The following is a 24,640-nucleotide window of genomic DNA, read 5'->3' as shown; positions in this document are numbered from 1 at the left end:
TCTTATGTTGTGCTTTTATAACACACTAGCTGTCGGAGGATTGAGCGCTCGCATACACATGTAACCCAGTCACATTATTTGTGTGCCTGTTCAAAGTCAGGAGTCTGCAATTTAGTGTTTGTCTTGGTTTCTCTCTATCATATTTAGTTTTTTTTTCTCGATTATTGTTTAGTCATATATCATGTCGTTAATATTTCATTTGAAATATTTCACATTTTGTCATGTCTGAGCCTTTTATAGCTGACTATACGGTATAGATTTTGCTCATTGTGCCATATAGCTGCTTTTACTAACACTACTTTTGATTGTGGTGGGTACATGTCCATAGTTGTGTCATAATATAGGCAAACAGTGTGATTTTCTAAGGCTTGTTAAATATTTCGCGGTGGTGTCTTGCCATGGCTTTGTTTGGAATTGTTTGTTTGCTTTTGGCCTTGAATGTTTGTCCCTAATAATTTTTATTAACAATGTATTTGCATTCAGGTATCGCAGATCATTTATTCGTTCAGAGTGTGTCAATTTACGTTTTTTGATGAGTTCAATTGATATTTTATCGTGTTTTCTATGGTGTGATGTTATACAATTGTTTCAGAAAAAGGGAGAAGGTTTGGTACCATTAAAACGTTTAATCCCGCTGCAAATGTTTGCACCTGTCCTAAGTCAGGAATCTGATGTACAGAAGTTGTCGTTTGTTTGTGTAATTTATACGTGTTTCTCGTTTTTCGTTTTTTTTATATAGATTAGACCGTTGGTTTTCCCGTTTGAATGGTTTTACACTAGTAATTTTGGGACCCTTTATAGCTTGTTGTTCGGTGTGAGCCAAGGCTCCGTGTTGAAGGCCGTGCATTGACCTATAATGGTTTACTTTTATCATTGTTATTTGGATGGAGAGTTGTTTCATTGGCAGTCATACCACATCTTCCTATATCTAAATATTCTATCGCATGCATATACTTATTTTTAGTATTTGTTTTGTAATTTTTTTTATTATGCTCCAGTTACTAAAAGCTTTTCAAAATCCGACTGAATAGTTTTGAATAAAAAAATAGTTGAAAAAAATGTTGTAGTTTCATCACTTACAGTAGTAAGTAAAATTCAAATTGCGGAAATGATATCTCTAACATCAACGCGGGGAATGCCTAACATGGGTCCAACACCTTTTCGCAAGGTATCCTTAACCTTTTTTGAATGGGATATTTTTAAATGATAACTGCCATTCGACCTATCATAAAATTGAGAATTGAAATGTGAAATATGTCAAAGAGACAACAACCCGACCAAAGAGCAAAAAAACCGTCTTCAACGCAGCGAGAAAATCCCACACCCGGAGTCAGACATCAGCTGGCCCTTAAAAAAATAATTTCATCACTAGATCATCCTATGAAAGGAATTTGACCGGTATCGTTATTAGAGTAATCATTTCAATACTGAGTTTCATACCAGATGGACTCTTTCCTTCTGCAGGGAGTATGGAAAAAAAAGAAATATTTCTTACATATGAAACCAACTTAGCTCAAATTAAATTTCCCGAATTTCAAACCCAACCAACCCTTTCTTGACCAAACTAGAAACAAAGATAAGAATAAAAAAGAGTTATATATCGGAAAATGAAGATGTTGCCTTCATCATGAATTACTTGAAAAGGGTAAAAGCCGAAAAACGTATATAGATTTATGAAATAACTTTATGTTGTCATGTTCATACACAAACATATATTGGTAGTTTAATGTCAGTAGCACGAGACCCACTTTCCATTTAAATTCCCCTACTAAGTTTTCACTTAACAGATAATGATATAGCAGATTTCAATGGAAGAACTAGAGCAATGAGAGAACATACACAATGAAGACGATAAGCTTTCTGCTATCGAATTTATAAAATATGAATCAGCAATTGTCGTGTTGTATATAAGTTATAGCTATTGTTTAAAGTTTAAAAAATGGAGGGACTTTTTTTTGAAATATGTTATTTATATTCATAAAGTTTAATTATTTTTAATAAGTGCCATGATGTTGAGAACAACGGTATTTCTGATCATTTTTGGACTTTCATTGACTTACTGTAGAGGAGCATATAAAGGTATGGGGAAATAATAACTATGACAGCAGAGGCGGACCCAGAATTAAAATGGTCGGTAAGAGGGGATTACGAATTTACTAAGAAAAAATAAAGTTGCATTTATTAGCTGTGAGTTGCATACAATAGTTTCTGGAAGGAGAAGAAACAATTTAATTATTCTTAATGTAACTGATAAGCATTTCTTAAAAGTTTTGATTACAGGTAGTGAATAAACTCATTATAGATACCAGGATTGTATTTTTTTTTTTATTTACGCCAGACGCGCGTCTTCAAAAGACTCATCAGTGACGCTCGACAAACTATAATTTAATATTTAGGGATGATAACAACAAACAAGAGGTTGTTAAACCCTGTTCAAAATACCACAAGAATCAATATTTCTAAATTTGTACTCAGTTATAACCAGTTTATAACCAGTGGAAGCCATTTAAGAAATATTTCTGCTATCTGGAGTTTTGATATGGTTTGCCAAACTCGATTCGTATATTGTAAATATACTGACAAAGAATCATCGATTTAGTGTTAGAATTTTCTTTTTTTTTTATATTGTTCATGAAAAATCTTCATATATATATATAGCACTATTGTTTTAATACAAGAGTTAAACAAAGTCAAAGAAGCCAGCAAAGTTTTCATAAATTTTTAAAAACTCACTAAACCAATAACTGTTCAAAAGTAAAATCACAAAAATACTGTTCTCGTTCGACTAGAAAGGGAATATAACTAAAGTTAATCGTCTTCCATTATTACTGAGCGACGTACATTAAGTAATCCTATTTATTGTGTTATAGATGTCCTTTGGTTGGTAGATGCATCAAGTTCAGTATCAGCAGATGACCACGCACTGACCATGGGTTTCATTTACAATGTGACATCATATCTTACTATTGGCGACAATGACATTCGAATGGGAGTCGTTAAGTTTGATGATGAGGCAAACGCCTTATTTGAGTTAGACGACAATAACAACAAAGCAAGTCTTCTGTCAGCCATAAACAGCATATCATACACTCAATCAACCGTATCTTCGAGGAAAACAATGGACGCATTAACATATACGAGAACACTTTATCTTTCCATAAAAGGGGGCCGCAGTGATGCTGATAAAGTTGTTATTGTGATAGAAAGCGGCCCTTCGACTAATACACCTCTAACTATTACCAAAGCAAACGATCTCAGAACATCATATGGAGCAGAAGTGTTCGCTATAGGCATAGGCTCAGATTTATCTAAAACAAATGACGAATTGCAGGGAATCGCAAACGATCCTGACTCTTATTATGTTGAATATATTGGTGGATTTATAAATCTTTGTGGTATTGTGCCATCCATTTTACCTAAGATTGGTGAGTCTCAAATAATAATCTGAATGGTAAGTGTGCAAACCAATGCAAGCGTGTTTTTTCAGTATTATAATTTAGTACGCCAGACGCGCGTTTCGTCTACACAAGACTCATCTGTGACGCTCATATCAAAATATTTAACACGATTCCATTGATATGTTCGATATCCTAGTCTTTTATGTTTGCATTTAGATTGATACGGAATTGTTTCAGCAAGATTTTGATTTATTTAGTGTTTAACTAATTCATTTTGCATCTAATAAAGCTTTAGATATTGAATGGTTACTGGTTACTGTAATACTTATAAAAAGTAAAATCACAAAAATATTGAACTCCGAGGAAATTAAAAACGAAATGTCCCTTATCAAATGGCAAAATCAAATTATAAAACACATCAAACGAATGGATACTAACTGTCATATTCATGACCTGCTACAGGCATTAACAAAAAAAAGAAAACGGGGGATGGAATCTGGTTTGATAGCGCGAAACCTCTCACTTGTACGACAGTCGCATCAAATTCCATTATATTGACAATGATGCGTGAACAAAATGTAATAAATGGGAGTACAAGAACAAAACGAACCCCATTAAAAACTGGGCGTGATTTCAGGTGCTCCGGAAGGGTAAGCAGATCTAGCTTCACATATAGAACCTGTCGTGTTGCTCATGTTATTACAAAGCCAGTAAATCGTTAGGTCACATTCGTGAAAATGGAACGGGATTGTTATTACGACAAAGAGAATATATCCGATACCATACGTATAACGAATATTCCATAACGGGAACCAACTCGTGATGGTGTCTGTAAAATTTACGAAGATGATTTCTACTTCACCATTTGAAACTCTTGGTTTAAAGATGAAAAGGTCACAATTGGGAAGCTGAAACCATCTCTTTAGTTTTGTTTTCAACCGACCCTCATAGTCAATTTCTAGATATAAGTCCAAGTCAAATGGCAAAATCAAAAGCCCAAACACATCAAACGAATGGATAACAACTGTCATATTTCTGACTTCGTACAGGCATTTTCGTATGCAGAAAATAGTGGATTGAACCTGGTTTTATAGCGCTAAACCTCTCACTTGTATGACAGTCGCATCAAGTTCCATTATATTGACAACGATGCGTGAACAAAACAGAGACACTAGGTAACTAGAATTGTCAAAATAGGTGTACAGCAGTCATCACTGTGTCACAATCTCAATTAGCACAAAGTTATTATTATATACTTAATTATTCAAAGATATTTATTATAGTAACATTGAATGTAGATTTTTTTGACAATGCAAATCTCTGCATCTATTTGCACCACTTGTGTGGTCAATATTTAAAATTTAAAACTTGTCAAACCAGGGGCGTAGCTAGAAAGAAACCATGTGCAAGCAACTACCGCCGGGCGGAGCAAGGCGAAAAAATTTTGGGACCCTTTTATGCTGAAAAAAATGTTTCTTTTCCGGTTTTCGGTCATAGGACGGTTAAAAGAATATGTAGATAGGACTTATAAAAAATTTATGAATGTAAAACTATTAATAAATCTTCTGACTAGAGTAATACATAAACAACACATATTTGTGTGATACAGAATTTACTCAAAATTGTCCAAAATCTGCTCTTCGGGTCTAGGCAGAAACAAACTTCTCTATTACTTTAATTGTCAATATTCACACTGAAATGCCGATGAATATGCAGTAATGCTAGTAACTGTCGTCGTTCATTGTTGATCGTACATTTGTTTTCAACATACGCAAAAAATAATGAAACTTTCCAATACTGTTTTGGCGTGTTTGCAAGGTGATTGGCTCTGGTAGTCTGTCGACCACATCGCCTCGGCATATTTTCAACGATATCGAAGGGTTCTGATAATTCTAATGCCGATTGGTACATTTCATTCCAAACTGATGAACCGTACACTGTAAAATGTGCTCCAAAAACTACATGTCTTAGACTGAGTATTACAAATTCAAATCTTGTAAAAGGTACAAGTTACTGTCCGATTTTGTCATAATCTCCAATAACACTTTTATTTTGAAACCAAATGCCGTTATTTAATGATATTTCATCAATTAAAAAAGTGACAACATAGGTGTTTCCTTTAACATTCAATCTATAAATTTTTATTTTGCCAATTTTTTTTTTGCATGCCGAATCGATGTGCACGCAACTGCGTGTTAGCGTATAGGGAGCTACGCGCCTGCAAACCGTATTTGAATTTGAATATCTAAGAGTATAAGAATTCTTGGTATTTCGCCATGTTGTTGTTAAAGACATTGTGATAAAAACGCAATTATCAAACGTTTTAAGAAAAGTTGGTACCTAAAGCAAAAAATGATTTATAAGTATTGGAAGACAATACAAAGACCCACATCTAAGAAAGAGCAGGAATTTCCTTCCAGTAGATTCAGTGGATAAATTCAAAATTTTGCCATTTCTGTCAATATTGCAGTATTCAGCTTTCTCATCTGACGGGTTATTATAATTTCGTGCACAATTCCACACGTTTGTTAAATCTACAATGTAAACTATGGAACTATGGTACTGTGAAATTAAGTTTAAACTTGAAGATATTAAAAAATGGGTCATGCTTATAACAAATTCATGAAATATTGACCCTTTATATGTACCTCTATATTCTGGTGTTGTATCTTGATGAAGCAAGATATGTTCACAAATTCATCTTTTTGATTCGTAGATAATGAAACAACAGCTACAATGTTGGATGGTTGTGATGAGTGGGTAGAACCAACGACTGCAGAAATAACTTCAACAGAAAGAATGACAGAGGCGACAATTTCTCAAACAAACGAAGGTATTTGATTGGGTAATTTTCATCAACTACGATAACACTAATGCGCATTAATACTGATAATGATTTACTGCCAAAACAACTTGAAAATTTTGAATTAACCAACTGCAAACATTTGGAAAGGTTGAGAAAACCCAGGGAGCAATTAATGCAAATTGTGATGAAAAAGTCGAGGATAAGGGCAAATATACTAATCATACTGACATATACATTTATTATTCCGATTACTATTTTATCAGCTCTATCTCTTCCAAATTTGTGTTAATGTGTTAATTTCACTTGTATACTATATAGTATAATAATCATATTTTTTATTCCTCCAATACACATATCATGAACTATGATAAACGTATTATGCGTCCTTTTTCCGTCTTGGTCGTATGAAGTTTACTAGTATTAAAATATTTGTCATGTCTGATGCACAAATGAACACAATTTCAATATGAACTCTGATTTATAATTAGTAAGGTTAAAATCTGAACCCGTAATTGTTTTTCATTATTTTAGTTTTATTTCATATTTATCAACATGAGATTTAATAGGACCCATATTTGTTTTTCTTTGTTTGTTAGGTTAATTGAAAAATATCTATATTCTCTATTTTAGGTTTAGATATCGGTGCCGTAGTAGGCATCCTGCTATCATGTTTACTGATCCTAGCAATTTTAGCTTGCGTATTATACCTCTTGTATAAAAGAAAAAGGTATGATGAGCTTTATTTATAATTAATTTTATCATTAAAAACGTCAGATTCCTTAAAAAACCCCACCCAAAAACTTTATTTTCGGTTTCCAGTGGTCGTCAATGTTTTTGATTTGGACTTCCATTTCAACTGTTTTGTTTCGAGTGCCACTGTTCAGATATATGTAGACAACACGTGCGTATCGCGTACAAAATTATATTATTTTAATCTTCGATGAGTTACTTTCTGCTTTAGAACAATTTACGCTTGCTTTAAGGGAAAGAATAAAAATTGCATCTTGTGTCAAATAACTATAGTTCATAGAATCTACTATAAATCAATTTACAGTTTTGTTATTTTTTTATTTTATTTAGAAGAAAAGATAAAAAGGACCAGATAAGTCCAGAAGATGATATAGTAAAGGCTGTAAATGAGTACAATGACACAAGTTTAGGAGAAAAAAGACACATGTACAAGAGAGACACTTCCAGCATCAGTATCACACCCACTAAAACAATGAGTGAAAAGGATACAATGTTTACAGTGTATGAAAATCTTGGAGAAAGAAGTGTCACATCGTCTATTATTAATGTGAAAATTCCTATATGAAATATTATGGGCTGTGTTTACGTATATTGCTTAGCTATACCTGTTTCACGACCACAGCTTAGTAAATAATAAAAAATTAAAGAAAAAACGAAATGAAATGAATCTTTAATTGCACTTGTTTTTATTTTTTTCTGATTTTTTTTATATAAATGAGACGATCAAGAAGAATAATTGGTTCAAATGGAATTCGGGATTCAGACGATTGCAAATAACATAAATGTCATCTGATTTATTTTTGTGTTAACATTATTTGGTACTAGATACCATACCAAACAAGTGCTGAAGGTATATCAATTTGACGAAGTACATCCACAATTGTTCTAAATAAAGGCAACAGTAGTATACCACTTTTCAATCGTCATAAATCGATAAGTTGAAACAAACCAAAGAGCGAGAAGCACATCAACTATAAGAGAAAAACAACGGAACAACAGAAACTGGTACAAAAACAAACACCAGCCTTCTTAGAAATGAACGATTTGAAAACAACTGTCATATTCCTCGACTTGGTACACGTCATTGATTTAAATAAATTTGAGTTTCCATCTTTATTTTGGTTTCTTAATAAACTTTTTTGTTTGTTATATTAACAACAGTCATTTTGATGTGTTTGAGTTTTTAATTTTGCCATTTGATTACGGACTTTCCGTCTTGAATTTTCCGCGGAGTTCGGTATTTTGTTACTTTACTCTTTGAAATACTAAATTTTAACATTTTGATATTTTAAAAAGCAAAAAAAGTACTAAACTCCGAGGAAAAAAATCACAAAAGTACTAAACTCCGAGGAAAATTCAAAACTGAAAGTCCAAAATCAAATGGCATAATCAAAAGCTCAAACACATCAAACGAATAAATAACAACTGTCCCGACTTGGTACATGTATACATTTTCTTATACACACACACAGAAAATGATTGAGTAAAACTGTTTTTATAGCTAGTTAAAGTATCACTTGTATGGTAGTCGCAGTAACGGATTTGAAGAAGTCCCAGTAATAGTATTTTATCCAGTGATGAAGCCTAACACAAGAAAACATAAATTTTACATTATTGGATTTCGGACTACATTGGAACAACTTTTTGGAATTTTGGATGCTCAATGCTTTTCAACTTTGTACTTGTTTGGCTTTATAAATATTTTGATATGAACGTCACTGATGAGTCTTATGTAGACGAAACGCGCGTCTGGCGTACTAAATTATAATCATGGTACCTTTGATAACTATTAAAGCACAAAGTCACACAATATGTACTAGGAGAATGAGCAAATTAGAAAATGGTATGCATTGATATAAAGTTCACAAAATTCATTTGGGAGTCTCTTGTTTTTTCTGACATATTTTTTTTAAAGATACCTTCCCCCTTGTGCAGGGTAATGGACACTAAAAAAACCTGAAAAATATAAATTAAAATATAAAAAAACCACTTAAAAAACACCAAAATTATCGATCCAATGATTTGGAAAACCAATTTAAACATAAGAAGAGAAAATGAATCGCAAAATCGATTGTTTAACCGTAAAAGACAGTAGAAAGTAAACAAATCAACATGTACACTTATCAGATGAAGAACAGCAATGGTACACTTATTGGCATTTACTGGGGGTTGCTATCTAGCTGTCCAATCAGAAAATAGCAATACGTTTTGCATTATGTTTGTCGGTCTTTTCTTTCATCCGTTTGTCTATCTCTTATGAAATCAAAGTTTTGGTTGAAGGTAAGTTAAAGTTTATTTTTAATGAAATTCACTGCGAAGCAGCCCTCATATTGACTAGAAAACTTTGTATATATTAGTTGGAAAATTTTTGAAATATATGCCATATATTGGTAGGTATTTTCTGATATTTTATGTCAGTGAATTTTTACAAGTCTTTTAACTCTTTTATTAAAAAGTGCCCGTGTCTGTTTCAGTGCAATTCATCAATTCATATAAAGATACATGTAGTTTTTTTTATGTAGCTATAATAAGTATTACACATGAACAAAATAAAGGTGAGACACAATGTACGAATATCTTATAATTTTCTGAACACTATAATAATCAGAAACTCGTTCATATGACTTTATATTTTGGTACAAAACTTGATTACCGAGTCACTGCATATCAGTAAACAATGGTTGGAAGTGATTGTTTCATGGCTAGATAACTCTAATTGTATAAAGATAGTTTTTGTTTACAACGATTCATTCAACAACAAATTGATCGAATTACCAAATACTGACCACAATTTAAAAAAGAAAGAAAAAAAGTCTGCGATTTTATTAACATGTTATTGTTTCTTATTCAGCCCATCTAGTGTCAAGTAATTTTAACATTGTGACTATACTCGCAGCATGATTAAATTTGTCTCATATTCATCCTTGAAAGTTATTGTGTCCAAAAATATTTATTTAAATTATGACTTAACGAAGTAGAAAAATTGAAAGGATACTTAATTTTGTAAGGCTATATATGATTTCCCTCTGGTATCTTTCGCCCCTAATTTATAACTTTGACGAGGATATAGAAATATTGTCATTTCTAAAATTTCACCCTTTCTGGGAGTACAACATTGCAAATGTGAGGAGGCGTCCGTTTTACTGCTATGGTTGTCAAATACACATTTTCCTCCGGTCGGCATATGGGGATGTCGAATACATAATCTCATGTAAAGAAAATACAAAGCAGAATTCACGTAAAACATCTTTGTAAAATATATCACATTTGGCTGATGCAATGCAAATATGTTCCCTTATCAAACACACCCTCATTTTCAGTAGCAAAACAAACATCCGCCCTTCATCCCGTTTGACCCATAATTTGCATTACAACTGATTTGTATCATTTATCTATTTGTTCTCACCCTGAACATATAAAGAAAATATAAAACAGAGTTCACGTAAAAACTCCTTGTACAATCGATTACATTTGGCTGATGCAATGCAAAATATGTTCCCTTATCAAACACACCCTCATTTTCAGTAGAAAAACAAAACACCCGCCCTTCATCCCGTTTAACCCATAATTTGCGTAATATCTCTATTGTATCATTTATTTATTTGTTCTAACCCTGAAAATGTATGAAAGATTTGCCACTAAACATTTGACAATCAAATATCATACAATACTACTTTGGGGAACTTAAAATGATTGCCGAACAGCCCAAGTAATCTTCACTAAATTTATGAAAAATATCATTTCTCATTTGCCTATGGTATATAGGTTGATGTATGCGTAAACAAAGTATGAAAATGCATCCGATGTTTGCTTTTATTGAGATTTCTTTTAGATAAAACTCATACAAAATAACAGGCTTATACTCTTATATGCCAGGCGCTTTTCTCCTGCACAAGACTCGTCAGTGACACTCGGAACAAAACAGTAAGGTTGGCAAATCAAATACGAATTTGAAAAATAATGAAAATCGAAAATTTCGAAAAGTTATTTGAAAAAAGTAAAGGCAAGAAAAATACTGAGCTGCAAGCAAGATAAATCCCAGCCATTCCCCCCCCCCCCCCCCCCCCCCGAAAGTCAAAAGTAGGGCGAGCTAAATCAACCGTTACAGATTATATGTGTATGGCCAGACAAAATACCCATCATTAAATCTCTTATCTGTGTATCAATAGAAATATCATATATGACACATCCATATCTTACATGCATGAGACAAATAAGAAATATAGAAGTGATAGATCTGAAAATGTGTGACAATTTATAGCTTACAAATACAATGAGTACCAAATATCAGGAAGCTCAGTTTTTGCAGTTGCTGAGAAAAAAAATTGACAGACAGACAGACTTACGGACACTAGAACTTTCAAATCGTGTCGGATAAAATTAAAATTTTATTGTCTTTTAGGTATATTGTCATTTTGTAGTACCGTTACTTCTTCGATTTATTAATGCAGTTATTTTTTTCTCTCCAGATATTACATTTTTGGTTGATACAACTGCTGGTGTTTCAAAAGACGAATTCCATCAAATCGTAGACTTCATTTACAACATAACAAGTAGATTGACAATAGGAACAAATGATAATATGGTGGCTCTGGTCACATTCAACACATCTCCAAAGACAGAGTTTGATTTAAACGATAAAAGCGACAAATCAAGCGTACTGGATGCTATTACTTCCATTAAGAACCACAGTTTAACTGGTAGTCGTGAAACGCACGTTGCATTAAGTTATATTGGGGACAATATCTATGTCCAATCATCAGGAATGAGGACAGACGCTCAGTCTTCAATGCTTCTGATTAGGTATGGACAGTCCGTAACTCCAACACAAACACAATTCGCTGCATTGTTTTTATTATCGACAGTTCAAACTATTTACGTTATAGGAGTTGGATCACTGATGTTTGAAACAACTGAAAGAATTGATTTTTTCCAAACATAGCTAGTTCACCAGAAAACATATTTTATATAGAAGAAGTTTCAAATCTGTGCAATTGTATTTTAAATATATCTATTAAACTGGGTATGTATGCTTTATTTCGAAATAAACTAGTAATAAAAGTAAAAAAGTTATAAACTATCATACTTTGGGATCAGTTAAAGGATTTAGTCCATCTACATATCATTTTTGTATTGTTCAAAACATGTATAGCGATAATGAAAATTATGAAACCATGTATACAAATGTGGGTTTATAGAAATTGTATCTTTTCAAATAAGATCTTTATTACAAGTAGAAAAAGTTGGTAGAACAGAAATGTCTTTTTAAAACTTTTTGACAAGGTTGAAACATTTAATATATTTTTTAGTGGAAATAACCCCTATAAGGAGTGGACTTAGAATTTCAGCTATGTGGCTTATTTGCAGATATCCAGTTAACACTTTTTCTTTAGCTACTATAGAGTAAAAAATCTCATTCAAGAACAATTACTCGAATAAGTAGATCGCCGCGATATAGCCTTTTTGTGCTAATGCGGCGTAAAGCAAACAACAATCAATCAATCGATTAAGTAGCTGACTTACGATTTCTGTCATTTTATTTATAAATAGATCTTGTCTTGCTCATCATTTCTGCTATTAGAGTTTCTCTAAAGATATTATAGTTCTGGTGTTAAAAAGCAATAATGAAAAATAAATTACTTAAAAAGAGCAACGTATTCTAATTTAATGAGTACCCACGATTTCCGAATATTTGCACAATTTGTCCCATCGTGTTTCGCTCTTCATGTATAACAGTTCCCAGAAATTGAATACAATGATTATATGAAAAAAAAGAAAATGTGGTATGATTGCCAATGAGAAAACGATAAAATCAGTATAAATCAGTATCCAAAGGCAACAAATTACGATACAATCACGACTATATGTAAATATTGTTTTGCGTATCACTTTGGCTTATTAAAGTTTATGTGTACCTATCATGCGCTTCAAGATAGTGACAAAAAAATACAATAGATAAAAATCGTCTTTGAGAGAAAACTAGAAAGGTAGATCTCATCATTCTGAATTGTCTGCCCCATTATATAAATGGTTATACATGGAAACAGTTAAAGATGGAATATGGAAAAAATAGAACACACAATTGTTTTCTGAGCTTTTTTTCTAGCCATAAATTGAAATGAAAAGTATGTGTTCAAAGCGGACGTTTTATACATAAAGGAGATATATAAAAATCAACAGCTATTTAACGAGCCATGGTATAGATTTTTTGCTTTCAAAGATTTAAAGTTGACCTTTTAATGTTGTGTGATTTCGATACTGCTCACTGTTAAGCATATACAAATGGTGTTGCATTATATTAATTATAGTTTTTTATTTTCGATACGCGATAAAAAAAATATTCTGATGAAAAAAAAAGATGAAAGATAAAAATGCCTGACCTTTTTTTATTTAAAAGTATAGAGTAATATTTTCATGAACAGATTATAAGTGGATTTAAAAGTTAACGAATATATTATACCGTCACAGTAAATTGCTTCTATGATTACAGAATTAAATGAGAATATTTCGCCACAGAGCTTGCTTATGGTTAGAAATTTATAATAACTGTTTTTTTTTTCAGATTTAAATGCCATACAGTCCGAAGTTGATGGTTGTTCAACGATTACAAACACTTTGACAACAATATCAACAACATTAACAACTACAGAAAGGAAAACAATACCATACTCAACAGAATTAACATACTCAACTTCAACAGAATTGCCAAATTCAGTAGAAATAACAGATTCAACTACAACATTATCAACATATTCAACAGAATCTTTATCCCAAGAAAGAACAAGTCTTAAATTGGACACTGGTATAAATATAATTTTAAATTCCAATATAATTAAAGACGTAACTAAGCCGTATTTGGCACAACTTTTTGGAACTTTGGATCCTCAATGCTCTACAACTTTGTAATTGTTTGGCTTTATAAATATTTCGATATGAGCGTCACTGATGAGTCTTATGTAGACAAAACGCGAACGTACTGAATTATAATACTGGTACCCTTGATAACTATTAACACCACTGGGTCGATGCCACTGCTGGTGGACGTTTCGTCCCCGAGGGTATCACCAGCCCAGTAGTCAACATTTCGGTGTTGACATAAATATCAATAATGTGGTTATTTTTATAAATTTCCTGTTTACAAAACTTATAATCCTGGTACCTTTGATAATCAATTAAAATTATTGAAAGTATCACAAGGAGAAATTAAAATACACAAATCATAATTTTGAATTGAATTGTTTCTGTTTGTGTAACTTTTCTTGGAATATGAGTGATTTCCTTTCCAGTACTAAATTATAACTTCAAATCAAATAAAAAAGTATCAATAACGATTGCATCAATAGTAACAATGAATGTATGTCTTAATTTTATACTATGGAAAAGTAAACATGACGTTTTCAGATATTTGTTAACTTTCATTCAAGATAATGGAACACCAGCTATGTAACACTTGAATGGTTGTGTTTCGTGTTTTCCAACGACAACGGAAGTACCTTCTACAGAGGAAACAGTTTCTAAAATAAACAAAGGTATTTTGTTTATATTTTGACACCACTTATTTGAAATAGCAAGTCAAGCATTTATATAAAGAAATGGTTTACATTTTTCTGATGATATATATCAAATTCTGCAGCAATTATTACTTTGTCACTAAGAAAGGGTGAGAGACAATTGTTTTAAATTTATGAGGCCAAAGTCGAATTTATAAAAATTGTGAATTTAACGATTGTTATACAAAATACCGTGCAAAATCATGCACTCATAGTTGGTTTTTGTTATAATCCTACCTACAAGTATAATTTCTTTAGAATATTTGTGCAATGGAGAAACTAATTTAATCATGACTGAAATTAATCATTTCTTATTTTTAACTGTTAAGATTTATTTATGTTTATAATTAAGTAGATGAGGTATGACTTACAATGAGACAAATATCCATCAAAGTTAAAATGAAGTGGATGGAACATATTGTGACAGCCATACAACCTGAAACAATAAGAAAAATCCATACCTTACGACTATAAAAATCCCCGAAAGCAAAATATGAACTAACGGTTAAACTTATTATCAAACAGTTTACCCCCCAAAAAATGACAGACATGGAACAACGGCAACCACTTCACTACATGCTCATGACTTGGGACAGGCACATGCAGAATGTTCCTAGATTTCATTTTTATATTCCAGGCTTACATACGGGTGTCTGGTATTCTGTCATGGTGTTTATTGAATTTGGTCCTGATAGTATTGGTTTTATACCTTTTGTGTAGAAGGAAAAGGTATGTACGTTATTCATCGCATTAATTTACAATGTGAGATCCTAAATATTTAACAAACATAAAATAATAATTTAAGTTTTTCTGCATTTATTTGGATTTCAAAACAATGCAAAATAAAAAATAAACTATTGATCCCTCTAAATAACAATTACAATTTTGATTTGAGAAAACATAGTAGCCATAATGTTGTACTTACAAAAAGAGCGCATGACTGTGCTGCGAGAGTTCGAATAGTCCATATAGGTATAGACTAGAAGTTTGTTGGTAATTAGGTCAGGAGAATCATATGCATGTTAAATAAAGGCAACAGTAGTATACCGCTGTTCAAACTCATAAATCCATGGACAAAAAACAAAATCGGGGTAACAAACTAAAACTGAGGAAAACTTAAAACTTATTCTTTTTAACTTGCTTTACATAATAAATGTTTCTAGAATAAAATGATATGCGCTTGTATTTCAAGGAGTAATATTCTATTATTATTATTTATTTTATAATTCTTTACAAAATTGAAAAGAAAGAACAGAGAAGAAAAGATTAATCATGACAGTACGATAGAAAATGCCGAAAAAGTGACAATGACAAAAGTTTAGGAGGAAAACATATGTATCTACAAAACGGGTACTACCAGCCTTGATATCAATATACAACAGCAACGAATGTCGATGAGACACTCTTGGAGATTGAAGGGTTATCTCATATGTTAGCAATCTTTAATATTGTTATAATAAAATATCATGTTTGATAACGTGAATTTACTTGCCTCTCTTGTGTTCTACTTTTTTTTTTATTACATAATACAACTTCGTCAAGAGCCTAACATAAAGTAATTGATTTAAAATCTTGGTAATCAATTAAATAAAGGCAAAAGTAATATACCGCTGTTCGAAGTTCATAAAATCGATTGAGAAAAAATAAATCCGGGTTACAAACTAAAACTGTGGGAAACGCATCAAATATAGGAGGAGAACTAAGACACAACAGAAACACAACATTAAAATGTAACACACACACATAAACGAAACATAATATAACAATGGCCATTTTCCTGATTTGGTACTGGACATTTCAAGAAAAAACGGTGGGTTGAAACTGGTTTTGTGGCATGCCTCCAACCTTTATGGCAATGTTAAATATAACATCAAAATGACAATACCACATGACAGGACCACAATACAAAGAAAAGGGATAACATATAAGACAGGGAAACACACGAACAAGAGCTAACAAAAGGTACCAGGTCCAATATCCACCACGCCAGAGGCTCGTTTCGTCTTCACAAGATTAACAGGTGACGCTCAGACGAAAAAAGTTCGAAATCCAAAACAAGTACAAAGCTGAAGAGCACTGAGGACTAGAAGTTCCAAAAAGGTTGGGCCCAATACGGCTAGGGTTTTCTGTCTGGGATAAGAATATCCGTATCATTTATCATACTTCTGCAAACAGTACATTTTATAAAATGACTATATAATAGATACATATAATACAACCAAAGTGGTGACTAATAACAATATAAAAACGGATACATTACATGAAAAACCAACCTAAACCAGCACATAAAAATACACAGCCGAGTTAGCCAAAGTCATCAACGCACATAGTGACGTCACATTTGAATTTCTAAAATAAATTTCCCAAAAATAAAATTAGATAAGGATGGAATTCAAGATAAGATATTTAGAAACATTTCAATCATTAGAAATTACATAATCATGTATTTGACATTTCTCCTGATAACGTCAAAAATTTCACTTGACAGAGGTGCATATATTGTGTTTCGTCACTAGCGTTGTCCATAATCTGTCAACTTATAGTTGTGTATTCTCCAACTTTTACACAAAATCATTTCTAAAAATTACTCTACACAAATAAGATCGGGTATGACTGTCAATGAGACAGTCAATTTTCTTATAATTGAAGGCTTCCGTACACATAGTTGTTAGACTATTTAAAAAAAATAGTGGATAGCACCCTTTTAAATTCGTTAGATTTTTCATTTTTTATTTTTTAATACTAAATTGTAATGGAAAGATATCATTATGTGGTCCTGATGTTTCATACATAGAAATACCTATGTCATGAACAACATGTGGTGTAGACGGAGAAAATAACCTTTAAAACTGATTCTTTTTTTTGTGTGCAAAATTAAGTCCCAAATTATTCACAAAACCTTGGTCCAAAATTAAAATAAAAAAAAAAATAATGTCGAAGCGTATTCGAGCGTCACTGATGAGTCTTTAGTAGACGAAATGCGCGTCTGGCGTAAATACAAAATTTAATACTGGTATCTATAATGAGTTTATTTCCTCTTTCACTGTAGAGAAGACATGATTCTAATTCATGTGGAATATATTGTATGTCAGTGCATACTTATAAATAAGGAAAATGTATGGCTCTGTTTAGAAATGACCCAAGTCTGTTTCTATGTGTTATAGACAAGTATAATAACGACACAATGTAAATTCTAATTTTGATAACAAAAGATGACATGAACCTCTATATTAACAAACTATAGAGAAATATGATATATTTCAAATTACCACATGTTGATTTTATTTATTTAAAAATACCACATGTAGATTACGTTTCAATTATACGCTGCTTGTAGCCTCTTCTGTTCTCTAGTGGTGTGGATAGGTTTACACAAAAGAAGTAAACAGCCCTTTTGTCATTTATTGCTAATTAACAAGTCTTTAATATAGTCAGTGATTTAAGAGTTTAAAAAATGTAAGAGTTTAAAAAATAAAAGTGAACAAAACGTTCAAATGATTAAATCAAGGCGTAAATAGGTACATAACTTGATAACAAAATCACTATATACCATTTCAGTAAACAATAGATGGAAGTGTTTGCTACTGTGTGATTTTCATGGCTACCGTGTCTTATCGTGTCAACATTGTTTACTGTGCACCACGGTTCATTCAGCAATAAAATGATTGAATTATCAAAGACTGATCACAATTTAAAACACAAAAAGAAAATTGAGATTTTATTAAAAGGTTATTGTTTCATAGTCATACCGTCGAGTGTCACTTCATTTTAACATTCTTACAATGAATGTTGCATAATTACATTTGTCTCATATTCAGCCTTGAAACTTGATGTGTTGAAAACAGTTAATTGAAATATGACTAACTAAAGGAAAAAATAGAGAAGGGAACATTAATTTTGAAAGGTTATTCTTGATTGTATTTAATTCAAAGAAATTGTGTACTAGAAAGATTTCAACTGTTACATGAATCAACAAATGTTCAGACTTGATTACAGACAAAAGACGAACTATGTACGTTCAATGTCATTATTCAAGAAATAATATGGAGAAAATGTGTTGCCATAAACTTTAAATAAAGCACATAGAAGAAAATACGGCAATAAGGATTCAAAAGAAAATGGTTATTCATGGGACAGCTAACCATCATCTTGTGTACCACGGTCTGTATACTCATATTGTTGACCAGTACACGGTCTGCAAAAAATGGTAAGTTTCATCATGTTTACCAATATATATGCATTTTTGTAGCGGTTATTTCTTCGCGAATAAGGACGTTGGTGTATGTACCTTTTTTTTAATAAATGACCACAAATACCACTTCTCATTTCCCTTTAGCGGTATAAAGGTCAATATACAAGTAACCGAAATTTTAAATTGCATATTGTCAAATAGCGGAAAATAGTTAGAACAAAATTGTTGTCGGAAAACATAGCTTACTGATTAAATTGAAATAGTTAAACATTGTCGACTTTTCTTGTTTGGTAATGACTTTTTAATTAAGACCAACAGTTTTGGTAATTGCTAAAATTCAAGTAATTGCTAAAATTAGTTTATTTTATTGCAATCGCCGAGAATATTCATTTTTGTAATTGAATCAACTAATTAAAAAAGGTTCGTATGCTCCCAAATGCCACATATGGAAAATATGTTTTAAACATTAAAATAATATAACGTAACACTAACAACAAGACATCACATTTATCTGTAAACCTTGTATACGTCTTCTATCTTTATTTCATCCTGACTATACATGAAATATAGGCAACTAGTCGTTTTGCCGGCAACGATCAATCATAAAATCTTTTTATATAATGGACTTTCAAACTTGTAAACTGACAACGCCATGTCTTGCTACACATGTGCCACCCGTGGTGATGCTAATGCCAGATTATGAAATCAGCTGGAAAAAAACGGTGATTTATAAAAATGTGCAATACCAAAAATGATTTCCTTTTTTTTGTTTTTCTATTTTAGAGTTAGCATCGTTTATTGTACGCCTCGTATTAAAAAATGAAATGTAATTTTTTTTCCCACAGACATTTCATTTTTGATTGACACCACTGCAGATATTTCGCAAGACGAATTTGATCAAGTTATCGACTTCATTTACAACATAACAAGTAGATTGACAATAGGACCAAATGATAGTATGGTGGCTCTAGTCACATTCAACACACTTCCAAAGACAGAGTTTTATTTAAACGATACAAGCGACAAATCAAGTTTACTGGATGCTATTATGTCAATTAAAAACATCAGTCTAACTGGTAGTCGTGAAACGAACAAGGCATTAGACCACATTAGAGATAATATTTATGTTTCATCGCAAGGAATGAGGACAGACGCTCAGTCATCGATGATACTTATCACGTATGGATTGTCGCAATCTCCAACACAAACACAATTCGCCGCATTTTTCTTATCATCGTCAGTTCAAGATATTTACGTTTTAGGAGTTGGATCAAAAATGTATGACCCAACTGAAAGAACTGATTTTCAAAACATAGCTAGTTCGACAGAAAACATATTTTATATAGGAGAGATTCCTTATCTGTGCCATTACATCTCAAATATAACAATCAAACTTGGTATGTATGCTTTTTTTTTTTAAGGGAAAACAACTAGTAAATGTTTTTAGTATATCGGTTACAAAAGTCACTTGTAAACTATTATTATCATGGCATATATCTTGTCTTAATACCTAGGCTTAAAGAATAAGAGACATTATCGCACCGCGGGAAAATATAACGTTGTGATTGGTTTAACGCCGTCACTTGGTGACCCCCTATGAGACCGTAGGGGGTTAGTTAATTTCCTAGGGGGTTCAGGACGCAATAATGGTGACGTCATCTATACATGTTGTTGTGTTTCATTGTTTGTTTTTCAACATAACGCAGCAGAAAAAGTTCAGCGTGCGATAGATTCGTTATACGGTTAACTACTGACCCCCTACGGACCATAGAGGGTGAATAAAATCCATAGGGGATTCGGCCTCCGGCCTCACTCCCTATGAGTTTTACTAACCCTCTATGAATCCGTAGGGGGTCAGTAGCGAACCATATAAATTATAACAGATCAAAGAGTGAAAATGTTATGGCTTAATCTAAATTGTATAAAAAGGAGATGTGGTAACACTGACAAAACTAGTTTCAGCGCACCTACTACAATCATTCTTTTTTTCAAAACCTCGTTCAAATTACGCACAGCTATTATAAATTGAAGAAAACGATCCATCGGTGACAAGTATCAGTTAGTGTCAAAAGCGCATTCATAAACGATACAATCTTTTAGCACCACATTGTGAAAGTTTTAGGTTACATGTGCGCCATTAAAACTGGTATACAACTTGTCCATGTGATAAATTTAATATGAGTTTTATACTTTAGGTAAATAATTGACTTCACTGCTCATGTATTATGGCTAAGTGCTAACAGTTTTAACTGGTTGAGTTAAATCTATTTCAATCATAAAAGTTATCAATTATTACGCTAAGCTATATATACCTTATTTGTAAACATTTATAAGAAATTTGATTTTTTGTGTGAGTAAGCCAACATACGAAGCTCCTCTTAAAGTATTGTGTGATTTTTGTTTTTTATTGAAATATTTTAAGTATTAATAAGTGTATTTTTAATAGGACATTAAGGATAATGTATTATTTTTTTAAATGTAAAAGTTTTAAATTTTAAGCAATAAAAGGCCAATATAACAATCCCTCCTTTAGTAGATATATAGGAAAGATGACAAACAGAAAAATGAGGGCTTTTCAGAGAGCGCTAGACAAGAACATTCGCATTGGGTTCATTTCTTTTTCAAATTTAATCATCATTGTCAAAGCAAATGGGCTAAAGACTAAAAACAAAATACGCGCAAATGTTATTGAAATAAGTTAAAAAAATGGAACTTTACTTTTGTAAAGAGCTTATTAAAGAAACGAATGTGGCCATTTCGTCACACGGCCTATGCATATGAATGAAAATACCTTTTGCAGATCCGAGTTCCACACAGTCCGAAGTTGGTGGATGCCCTGAAATGACAACCACTTCGACAACAACAACAACAATACCAACGACTACAGAAATAGAAACAACAGAATTAACATATTCAACGGAATTAACATATTCAACAGAATTAATATATTCAACAGAATTAACATATTCAACAGAATCAACGTATTCAACCGAACCAACATATTCAACAGAATCAACGTATTCAACAGAATCAACGTATTCAACAGAATCTTTATCCAAAGAACAATCAAGTAAAAAATTAAAAAAATTGAAGTATATTTTTACTTTTTGCAGACTTTAAAAATCGTAGAAAACCTAAAAGGAGATATCGAACTACACATCACATGAAAATCATGAATGCGCTTAGACAAATATAGTCTAAAGTATCATCTTATAATCAAATGAGCACATAATCTGTCTTTGACAAAATAGATTTTTATAAAGGTAAAACAAACAAAAAAAAAAACCATTTCAAACATTCCAACGCATTGATACTTTGCTGTTCTGATCTCGACTGTGTCAAAGTACACCGGGAAAATATGTTTCGACTCATACATGTATTATTTCCAAATCATGATTAAAGGATAAAAATCCTATACGAAGTTTCTGATCATTTTGTCAATGTCAATATTGAAGAAGAAATTGTCTTGCAGATCTGTTTATTTTTAGTTACTCTCTATATTTTTTTCCCTTTTTCTCCAAAACATAAAAAATATGTCACGCCGTTTTTGATTTACCTTACACACAAAATACATTGATACAACTAATATTTGAAAAAAATAAATAATATTTTTTTTTTTAACTTGAACTTTACATATATAATATATATAATAGCAGTTTATTTGTTAACAATATACATACAAATGTTTGTAGGTGAAAGTGCAATAATAATTCTGTCAGTTATATCTGTGGTGCTGGTTCTAGTCACCGTTATCGTTGGAATATTAGTTATACATTACTTATCAAAATATAGGTGAGTATGCATACTAATCTAAACCCGATAATAACTTTCTATAAATATACTTATTTATATAGACTAACAAAGTTTTCTATTTACATTTTGACATTGTTGTGACTTTCATGCATTTTTATTAAACCAGCATTTTGTCATATTAAATTTAATTATTTAGTCTCAAAATATGTATTATATCCTTTGAATTTATAATAACATGACCTATAGTTCTTAAATTCTTCGTTATTTGGTCACTGGTGGAAAGTTGTCTCATTGACAATCATTCTACATCTGATTATGTTTATATTGAAATCGTAAACGTCATTTTATAAAGTTGTATAGCGAACAAGAGGGAAAATACATACACCTTAATAGTGGCCAAAGAAATATTGTCATCCAAATAAAGGGAACATTAGTACATAGTCTCTTTATTCGAGTTTAAAGTGTGAAACTAAAATATCAAAATCTAGTTACTGTTAACTGCAATGAAAGGACCACCAATAGCATGTAATATGTGTAAAATACCAAAAGAATTCTTTGCATTCCAATTTTTGTTTAAAATAATTTCCAGTAGAAATAAGACAATTCTAAGCTATTGTTTCTTATTGACTGTATCTTTATAGTGGGTCACATTGGGGTCTAAGCGTGATGCGGGATTGCCAATTTTTTGTAAGCGTGACACGTGAAAGTCAAAATATTGTGTCGTGAAAACGGGAAATGAGGTCTAGCGGGACCCGGGAAATGACAAAAAAATGAGAATTGCTTACGTACATAGTGTAAGCGGGATACGGGAATCTGACAAAACAGTAAGCGGGATCCGGGATCAGAACCCCCCAATGAGACCCCCTTTATATTTGTCTTGCTTTTCAATAAAGGTTTACGCAAATAATGCATTTTGTTTTACATTAGAGTTGCATTATTTGAAGAGGAAGAAAAAACTCAAATCAACTTGATGATCCTTTTCTTTTTTTTATTTCAGAAAACGGAAGCGACGTTTGGAATTAATAACTGTCCTTGCTCGTGAATATCCAGACATGAAAAGTGGATTAGGGCCTTCAAGAATGAAATATATTGAAACAAAACATGAATATAAGAATGGTCATTCTAATAAGTTTCATACTTTTTTGAAACTGAGCATGATGAACAATGGTACTAAAATAGTTTGTCGTTGAAAATGAACAATGCATACACTTTTCAATCTATGCTAGCCAATGATGCGATCCAGTAGAGTAGAAATGAGGGAACTGGATCGACCCCCCCCCCCCCCCCCGCCTAGCGAAGATGACAATATCCCCTTTGTGTTCAAAAAGCATCATTTACGACCAGGTAAATTAAATAAGTTTACTAGCACAACTGTTCATTCTTAAACTATGTATCCAGAAAGAAAAAAAAACCACCAAACATTTGAATATATTTATTTGTTAACTTTAATCCATGACAAACTACAATTCATTCATTTAACTAAGTAATGTAAAAAGCATTGAATGTAAACCTGTATATAATTCCTCCTCATATATTTAAAACCATGTTGTATTTTCAATAAATAGTTTTGATTATGATTTCTACTATACATGTAAAACAAGCCATGAACATACAAAATGACGTTCTGTATGTTCTTTTAAGGACGTTTGGTTCTATATGCATGCATTATTTTATACGATAATCCTGTGCTTTTAAAAACGGTAACGGTACCAGTTTTTACATAACTAGTTTTTTTTATACCGGTATTAATTATATAAACAGTTGAGTACTTTTTCTCCATTGGATGTTTTGCTCCATATCTTATAGTTCAAAATTTCAAAATATAAATTTGGGGTTTTGGTTTTATAAAGGGATGTCAAGTTAGTTCAATACTCAACATTCAAACACACATTTTCTAAAAAAAAAAATGAATTCTCAAATCATTTTTTTAAAATAAAGACAAAAAAATAAATTGACAAGAATACCGAGTTTCGAAGAAATTAAAAAAAAACGGAATATCCTTAAACAAACGACTAAAATCTAAAGCTCAAACACATCCAACAAATGGATAACAACTGTCGTATTCCCGACTTGGTTCATGCATTCTCTGATGTAGAAAATGTTGGCTTGAACCTTGTTTTACAACTAGCTAAACCTCTCACTTGTATGACAGTCTATTACATTCCATGTTATTGACAACAATGTATGTTGC

General features: G+C 31.9%; 2 protein-coding genes and 1 long non-coding RNA gene across 4 annotated transcripts in view; 2 read left to right on the top strand and 1 right to left on the bottom strand.

Annotated features, from left to right (window-relative positions):
- LOC143041959 (uncharacterized) overlaps positions 1-24,640 on the bottom strand; it is a 189,929-nt gene that overhangs the window by 6,628 nt on the left and 158,661 nt on the right. The gene's annotated exons all lie outside the window — the stretch shown is intronic.
- Positions 1,769-7,928, top strand: LOC143043291 (matrilin-1-like). Of its 2 annotated transcripts, none has more exons than XM_076215674.1 (5): positions 1,769-2,134; positions 2,871-3,425; positions 6,115-6,231; positions 6,835-6,931; positions 7,285-7,928. In XM_076215674.1, exons 1-5 carry the CDS (start codon positions 2,128-2,130, stop codon positions 7,517-7,519), a joined length of 1,011 nt encoding a protein of 336 aa, XP_076071789.1. In that variant the 5' UTR covers positions 1,769-2,127; the 3' UTR covers positions 7,520-7,928. The 2 variants fall into 2 exon arrangements, with proteins under 2 accessions (XP_076071789.1, XP_076071788.1); XM_076215673.1 differs by having other exon boundaries at positions 1,770-2,079.
- On the top strand, positions 18,194-24,026 carry LOC143041951 (uncharacterized). Its single transcript, XM_076214126.1, has 5 exons — positions 18,194-18,711; positions 19,542-20,093; positions 21,497-21,766; positions 22,389-22,488; positions 23,447-24,026. The coding sequence occupies exons 1-5, from the start codon at positions 18,633-18,635 to the stop codon at positions 23,637-23,639; spliced, it is 1,194 nt and encodes a 397-aa protein (XP_076070241.1). The 5' UTR covers positions 18,194-18,632; the 3' UTR covers positions 23,640-24,026.

This window comes from Mytilus galloprovincialis, chromosome 8 (genome assembly GCF_965363235.1).
Source record: "Mytilus galloprovincialis chromosome 8, xbMytGall1.hap1.1, whole genome shotgun sequence".
Taxonomy (NCBI): Eukaryota; Metazoa; Mollusca; class Bivalvia; order Mytilida; family Mytilidae; genus Mytilus; species Mytilus galloprovincialis.
Note: the sequence above shows the minus strand (reverse complement) of the source record. Positions and strands in the feature narration are given on the sequence as shown.

Bases quoted from the DNA above. Each gene is read 5' to 3' on its own strand.
- LOC143041951 (XM_076214126.1), top strand. From the start codon at position 18,633: ATGGGACAGCTAACCATCATCTTGTGTACCACGGTCTGTATACTCATA. The intron at 21,767-22,388 runs GTAAAAAATTAA...AAATGTTTGTAG, and splicing joins TTTATCCAAAGAACAATCAA to GTGAAAGTGCAATAATAATT. The intron at 22,489-23,446 runs GTGAGTATGCAT...TTTTTATTTCAG, and splicing joins CATTACTTATCAAAATATAG to AAAACGGAAGCGACGTTTGG.
- LOC143043291 (XM_076215673.1), top strand. From the start codon at position 2,007: ATGATGTTGAGAACAACGGTATTTCTGATCATTTTTGGACTTTCATTG. The intron at 6,232-6,834 runs GTATTTGATTGG...TCTCTATTTTAG, and splicing joins AATTTCTCAAACAAACGAAG to GTTTAGATATCGGTGCCGTA. The intron at 6,932-7,284 runs GTATGATGAGCT...TATTTTATTTAG, and splicing joins CTCTTGTATAAAAGAAAAAG to AAGAAAAGATAAAAAGGACC.